Genomic DNA, 7,982 nt, shown 5'->3' with positions numbered 1-7,982 from the left:
AAGTTCTAATCCAAGTCATGAGACATGCATCATCCAATTTGTCATATAATTCATGCAAAATTCTCATGAAATCATGTAAAATGCACAATGTATGCTTGAAACAAGATGTAAGTGAATATCTACCCAAAAATAGCTTATTTCTTAAGAAAATGCATGAAACTACCTTAAAAACAGTAAAGAAAGGTCATTGAAACTGGCCAAAATGCCCTGGCATCACTATATCTTAAGGCTATGAATAAATCCATAATCCTTCACCTCTCTTAAATGAAAAATGTTTCTAATTTAAAAAAGAACAAGAAGTACATAAATTTCGAAATTATCCTTAAATTTAGTTTAATTATATTGATGTGGTGACAATACTTTTTGTTTTCTGAATGAATGCTTGAATAGTGCATAATTTTGTTCTTGTTGTTTATGAATGTTAAAATTATTGGCTCTTGAAAGAATGATGAACAAAGAGAAATGTTATTGACAATCTGAAAAATCATAAAAATTGATTCTTGAAGCAAGAAAAAGCAGTGAAAAAGCAAAAGCTTGCGAATATATATATATATATATATATATATATATATATATATATATATATATATATAAAGAAAAAGAAAAAGCAAGAAAAAAAAGCCAATAGCCCTTAAAACCAAAAGGCAAGGGTAAAAAGGATCCAAGGCTTTGAGCATCAATGGATAGGAGGCCCTAAGGAAATAAAATCCAGGCCTAAGCGGCTAAATCAAGCTGTCCCTAACCATGTGCTTGTGGCATGCATGTCCAAGTGAAAAGCTTGAGACTGAGTGGTTAAAGTCATGATCCAAAGCAAAAAGAGTGTACTTAAGAGCTCTGGACACCTCTAACTGGGGACTTTAGCAAAGCTGAGTCACAATCTGAAAAGGTTCACCCAGTCATGTGTCTGTGGCATTTATGTATCTGGTGGTAATACTGGAAAACAAAATGCTTAGGGCCACGGCCAAGACTCATAAAAGTAGCTGTGTTCAAGAATCAACAAACTTAACTAGGAGAATCAATAACACTATCTGAAATTCTAAGTTCCTATAGATGCCAATCATTCTAAACTTCAAGGGAAAAAGTGAGATGCCAAAACTGTTCAGAGGCAAAAAGCTACAAGTCCTGCTCATCTAATTAGAATTAATATTCATTGATATTTTGGGATTTATAGTATATTCTCTTCTTTTTGTCCTAATTTATTTTGGGATTTATAGTAAACCCCGACCTTACTAAGAACTCCCCAGTTCTTACCCCTTACACCTCTACAGATGGACACAGGAGTCCTATTCTACGAGATTGATCCACCGTACATCCACGAGGACCCGGTGCGCGGCGAGTATTACATCTACTGTGTGGTACCTCGTATCTGTAATTATGTAGTTCATGGTAGACCTTTCCAGTACCCTATTAGGACAGCATACTTTAATCCTGATGCACCCTATGATTTTCCTTTATCTTGGTTACACCCCGGCGGACCTGGGATACCTCATCCTGAGGAGCAGATGCCACCTCCACCTGACTATCCTCCTCCACCTGAACCTCCTCTACTTGATGAGCCTATACCTGCCCAGCCTATCCATGAGTCACCTCCTGCACCTTTTGTCCTTGATGAGTGGGGTGTTCCTGTGTTGCCACCCGAGCTTGATCCTTTACCTGAGCTGATCGAGCCTCCTGTCTTTGATGAGCAGCAGGGACATGAGTATGATCAGATCATGGAGGTGCCACCTCCTTCTCCCGACTGTATTTTGTTTGGTAGCTATCCTTTTATGGTTCCTGTGGCCAGCAGTGGTTCCTCTGCTATCACTCCGGCAGAAGAAGAGGACGAGGAAGAAGAAGATCCAGAGGAAGATCCTAACTTCATAGTTATCTCCTCTGACAGCGATGACGATGAGCCAGGTGAGGCGCCAGCAGGCAAGCATCACCATTCGCCCGGTGGTTTCCCGTGAGATACTCTGGACCAGGATTAAGGAGATTTTTTGAGACGCCTAGTCTAACTTCAGTACATTAGAGTGTCTCCCTCACTTTTGTTAGCATGATTAGAGGGAATAGGCATATCATAGAGTTAGGCTAGCCTAGGTGCCAGCTTAGGGGCTTTTGGTCAGGCCAGGCCCTGGGGCGTCTTATGTACATATATGTACATACTATATGAGTCACTGACTTAGGGGTGCTGTACTATAGCTATATGCTTATATAACTGAGCCACTTCTGTAACATGATGTATATTATAGTGTGTCACTCCATATTCTGTTATCTTTTGTTTTATGTATGTGAATGTTTAATTATCCCTTGATATATGGAGGGTATGCGACTTTAAATTATTCTTGTTTTAAAAAAAAATTTACTGTAAAATTTGCGGTGTTTTAACAACGTACAGGCTTATATTTATTAATTAATAATACAGAAAAGGAAAAACAAGTTGGTAACATTCAATTTCTAGTATGATCTAGACATGCTAGAAGTTGGGTCGTTACAATTTGGTATCAGAGCGGTTCTTTCTGTTAGAGCCTGGGGAATGGACTGAATCATGCTTTATTGCATGCTCTGTGGTGTGTCTCATGCTTATAGGGTATCTATGTGATATGTGTTGCATGAATGTCTTTGTGCTTTTATTCTGATAATGTTCACGCCCAACTTGAGGTATTAAGACTGATCACCTTGGTATTGATTGTTTGGTGTGAACAGAATCAGGATGCCTCCACGGAGACGTAGCGATCGGGAAGGGTCTATTGTTAACAATCCGCTGCGAAACGATGATAATCTATTTGCTGCGATTCACGCTATGGCTGAGGCTGTGCGTGAAACGGCAACTGCTACTACCCGAGCAGTTAACCGTCTGGGGAAACGTAATGGAGAGCGTAACAATGATCGTAACGGTGAGAATGGTGGGAACGGTGATGGAGATAACATGAATCATGATAGGCCTATGACATTAGCTGCTTTCTTGAAAGTTAATCCACCGAAGTTCAAGGGTACAACTGTAGCAACTGAAGCTGATAATTGGTTCCGAGGCATAGAAAGATCCTTGAGGGCACAGCATGTCCCGGAAGAACAGTATGTAGAATTTGCTACTTATATGTTGGAAGAGGATGCTCAGCACTGGTGGCAGGGCATTCAACGTTTACTGCAGCAAGATGAGGGTAATATTTTGTGGAATGCTTTCAAAGAAGAGTTCTATAAGAAGTACTTCCCTAGAGCTACTCGTGAGGCAAAGGAGATGGAGTTGATGCAGTTAAAACAGGGAAGTATGTCTGTTGCTGAGTATACAAGGAAGTTTGAAGATTTATGTCGTTTTTCCAAGGTTTGTCAAGGGAATCCAGCAGATTTCGAAGAGTGGAAATGTTTGAAATTTGAAGGAGGACTCCGTGAAGATTTGTTGAACTCAGTGGTTCCATTGGAAATACGGAATTTTGCGGAGTTGGTTAATAAGAGTCAGCTAGTAGAGGACTGTGCTAAGAAGATAGCTGCAGCTCGGATGAATCGCCCAGGATCTTCTTTTCAGAATTATAATTGGTATACAGCTCCTCAGGGAAGAAATTTTAAGCAGGGAGCAATGTCTTCACGAAGGTACAATCAGAATAGAAATGTTCATGCACGTCCTACAGGAGGGAATGGAGGAAGAATGAGACAGGATATGGGTAAGCGACCTCAGCAGGCGCAGATGCGACCAGTATGTAGGCAGTGTGGAAAGGAGCATGGAAGTAGACCTTGTCAGCTTACAGGCATTATCTATTTTTCTTGTGGTCAACCTAGACATATGGCTAAGGACTGTCCGAAGAAGCCAGTACAAGGAATAGATAGGCCGCGACAGCAAGGACGTGTGTTTGCTATAACTGCTGATGACGCAATAAAATCAGACTCCCTAATCCAAGGTTAGTGTTATGTCAAATCTCGACTCTTAACTGTACTGTATGACTCTGGTGCATCACATTCATTTATTTCCGAGACTGTTGTGCATGAGTTGGGATTAGATTTCACCATGTTAGATTATAATCTAATTATTCGTACACCCACATCTCAAAATGCCTTGACTAGTCAAGTATGTCAACAGGTGCCTTTTGTTAATGAGGCTAGGACTTTTATACATAACCTGGTTTGTTTGCCTTTGTGTGGTTTAGATATTATCTTAGGTCTAGATTGGTTGTCTAAGCATCATGTTTTCCTTGATTGTTTTAAACGAATTGCTATATTTCCATCATCTGAAATGCACACTGAACCAGTTGAGTCTTGTACTTTCTATTTGCATTCCCTAAGAGTTATTTCTAGTAATAGTGGGTTAGAGGGTTACGTTCTACTATCGGCTAGCTCAGAAACTAATGAACAAGACTTGGAGCAAATCCGAGTGGTGAAGGAGTTTCCTGATGTTTTTTCAAATGATATACCTGAGTTTCCACCTCAGAGAGAGATAGAGTTTAGTATTGATCTGGTTCCTGGAGCCGGACCAATTTCTATAGCACCGTATCGGATGTCACCATTGGAACTAGCAGAGTTAAAGAAGCAGTTGGATGAATTGCTGGGGAAGAAGTTTATTCGTCCGAGTGTATCACCATGGGGAGCTCCAGTGTTACTAGTAAAAAAGAAGGATGGTGGAATGAGGTTATGTGTGGATTATCGGCAATTGAACAAGATCACAATCAAGAACAAGTATCCACTCCCAAGGATAGATGATCAGATGGACCAGCTGAGAGGTGCGACAGTATTCTTGAAGATTGATTTGCGGTCAGGTTACCATCAAATCCGGGTGAAGGAATCAGATATACCTAAGACTGCCTTTCGAACTAGGTACGGTCACTATGAGTATACGGTTATGTCCTTTGGACTGACTAATGCTACTGCTGTATTCATGGATTATATGAATCGCATTTTTCGTCCGTATCTAGATCTGTTTGTGGTAGTCTTTATAGATGATATCCTCATCTATTCCAAGATAGAAGAAGAACATGGAGAGCATTTGAGGATTGTGTTGCAAATATTAAGAGCACGGAAGCTATATGCGAAATTGTCAAAATGTGAGTTTTGGGCGACAGAAGTGGCATTCTTGGGACATGTGATCACACGAGATGGTATAACTGTAGATCCTTTAAAGATCTAGGCCGTAGTACAATGGAAGCAACCCAAGACAGTTACAGAAGTTCGTAGTTTCTTGGGGTTAGCAGGATACTATCGGCGGTTTATCAAGGGTTTTTCACAGATAGCTTTACCTTTGACTCGCCTTACTAGGAAGGAAGTTCCGTTTGAGTGGACAGAGAAGTGTGAAGAAAGCTTTGAAACTTTAAAGGAAAGGTTGACGACGGTGCCAGTTTTGGTGTTACCAGACCCACAGGAACCTTTTGAGGTGTATTGTGATGCTTCTTTTAAGGGACTTGGATGTGTATTGATGCAGCATAGGAATGTGGTAGCTTATGCTTCGAGACAACTAAGACCTCACGGAACTATTCGACACGTGATTTGGAATTAGCAGCAGTGGTCTTTGCACTTAAGATTTGGAGGCACTATTTGTACGGAGCCCAATTTGAAGTTTTCTCTGATCATAAGAGTTTGAAGTATATCTTTGATCAGAAAGACCTTAATATGAAGCAGAGGCGATGGATGGAATTCTTAAAAGATTATGATTTTAAGTTGAGCTATCATCCTGGGAAGGCAAATGTAGTCGCAGATGCTTTGAGTCGGAAGAGTTTGGGCATATCCTGGATGATGATCAAGGAAGAAGAAATGATCTCAGCCTTTGAAAACTTAAAATTAGGAATGAGAGAGACATCAAGAGGAATTGTTATAGCACAACTACAATTAACATCTGACTTTAAGATAGCTATTCAGCAAGCTCAAGCCCAGAATTCAGGAATGCTGGCATTGTTAACACGAATGAAGGCATATCAGCCGGAAGAGGTACGCCAAGATAAAGAGGGAATATGGAGATATAGGAACAGAATTTGTGTACCTGCTCAGGAGGACTTGAGAAAGAACATTCTGACCGAAGCTCATGAAAGCAGATTTTCTATCCATCCCGGAACGACTAAAATGTACCAAGACCTGAAGAAGATGTTCTGGTGGCCGGGAATGAAGAAAGATGTAGCAACGTATGTTTCAAAGTGTCTCACTTGCCAGAAGATTTAGGTGGAACATTAAAAACCACCTGGAACCCTGCAACCATTGGAGATACCGCAATGGAAATGGGAAGAGATTACGATGGATTTTATTACTGGGTTACCAAGAACCTCTGCCGGGCATGATGCAATTTGGGTAATTGTAGATCGATTGACAAAATCAGCGCATTTTCTACCAATTCAAATTGGTCACAGCTTGGAGAAACTTGCCCGGTTATACATTCAGGAGATAATACGATTGCAAGGAATACCTTCATCAATTGTGTCAGACAGAGATCCAAGGTTTACTTCTAATTTTGGGGAGCTCTACAGAAAGTTTTTGGGACGAAGTTGCACTTAAGTACAGCATATCACCCACAGACTGATGGACAGACAGAACGAACAACGTACCTTGGAAGATATGTTGAGATCTTACGTGATGCACCAACAGGGTAACTAGGACAAATACTTGCCATTGATTGAGTTTGCCTACAACAACAGTTATCAACAGAGTATCGGAATGGCACCATATGAGGCCCTCTACAGAAGAAAGTGTCAATCACCATTATGCTGGTATGACAAGGAGGAAGGCAGGATTTTGGGGCCAGACTTGGTACAAGAAACTACCGAACGGATTAAGCACATTCGAGAGAAGATTCAAACTGCCCAAAGTCGACAAAAGAGCTATGCAGATATTAGACGTAGGCCCTTAGAATTTAAAGAAGGTGACCATATTTTCTTAAGATTGACACCTACGACTGGAATAGGTAGAGCTCTTAGGACTAAGAAATTGAATCCACGATACTTAGGTTCGTTTCAAATTCTTAAAAGAGTCGGTCCAGTAGCATACCAAGTAGCTCTCCCTCCTTATTTGTCAAACCTTCATGATGTTTTTCATGTTTCACAACTCAAAAAGTATAATCCCGACGAAAGCCACGTTTTACAACCAGAGACAGTACAGCTGCGAGCCGACTTGACATATCAAACCCTACCAGTCAGGATTGTGGAACGAAGTGACAAATAGCTTAGAGGCAAGACAGTATCATTGGTTAAGGTAGCATGGGGACAAACTGGGACTGAAGAGTACATATGGGAGCTGGAAGACAATATGAGAACAGACTATCTGTTTCTCTTTTCAGGTAATTGAAATTTTGAGGACAAAATTTTCTTTCAGGAGGGTAGAATGTAATGGCCTAGCCCCGAAGAAACGGCGCTTTTTCGGGATCAAACGGAATTTTTACAGAATTTTTAGGAATTTCTATGCATATAAGCACCTCCACTGCACAGGTGCTGCATGATCAAGCTGCTGAGTCAGCAGCTTGATTGCACAGGACACCTCTCCTAATCTAAGAAAGCACGTCGCGAAGAGTTGCGTTTCTGAGCCACTTCGGGCCCGAATTTCAAAATTCTGATTTCCGTGGTTAGTCTCTATGTGACGAGCCGGTCACGAATTTCGAGAGAAAAATTATATTAATATAATATTCATATATTATTATTTTATTCCAAATATTATATTATTATCTTCTCTACTGTGATTAATGTTGATCTATGTTTAGTAATATAATAACTGAGCTAGAAATTTACTAGTAACGGATAATACCGGCATTCTTAGATGAACTTAGCACTGCTATTGCTTCATCATATATCTTTTATTCTTATGATTATCCAGTTACTAGTGTCATTTACACTAAGTAACTTAATGTTTATCCATTAGCAGTGTAATTACTTAAGTTCTAATACATCTAACTTTAGTAATTATCCTTTTCTGAGATATTTTGACAAGTAACTTTTGGATAATCATCATCCAAAAGCCACGGCCTCCCTTGGACAGCTTGGCTATCATTTTTGTTCTTGGAAAAGCTTAGAACACCATGAAAGAAAACTATGAAACTTTCATGAACA

General features: G+C 40.2%; 1 protein-coding gene across 1 annotated transcript; it reads left to right on the top strand.

Annotated features, from left to right (window-relative positions):
• Window positions 1-1,268: 1,268 nt before the first annotated feature.
• Window positions 1,269-6,111, top strand: LOC140183463 (uncharacterized). Its single transcript, XM_072231906.1, has 5 exons — window positions 1,269-1,747; window positions 2,683-3,869; window positions 4,116-5,060; window positions 5,154-5,440; window positions 5,557-6,111. Exons 1-5 carry the CDS (start codon window positions 1,269-1,271, stop codon window positions 6,109-6,111), a joined length of 3,453 nt encoding a protein of 1,150 aa, XP_072088007.1.
• The last annotated feature ends 1,871 nt before the right edge of the window (window positions 6,112-7,982 follow it).

The sequence above is a fragment of the Arachis hypogaea genome, chromosome 3 (assembly GCF_003086295.3).
Source record: "Arachis hypogaea cultivar Tifrunner chromosome 3, arahy.Tifrunner.gnm2.J5K5, whole genome shotgun sequence".
In the NCBI taxonomy this organism is placed as follows: Eukaryota; Viridiplantae; Streptophyta; class Magnoliopsida; order Fabales; family Fabaceae; genus Arachis; species Arachis hypogaea.
Note: the sequence above shows the minus strand (reverse complement) of the source record. Positions and strands in the feature narration are given on the sequence as shown.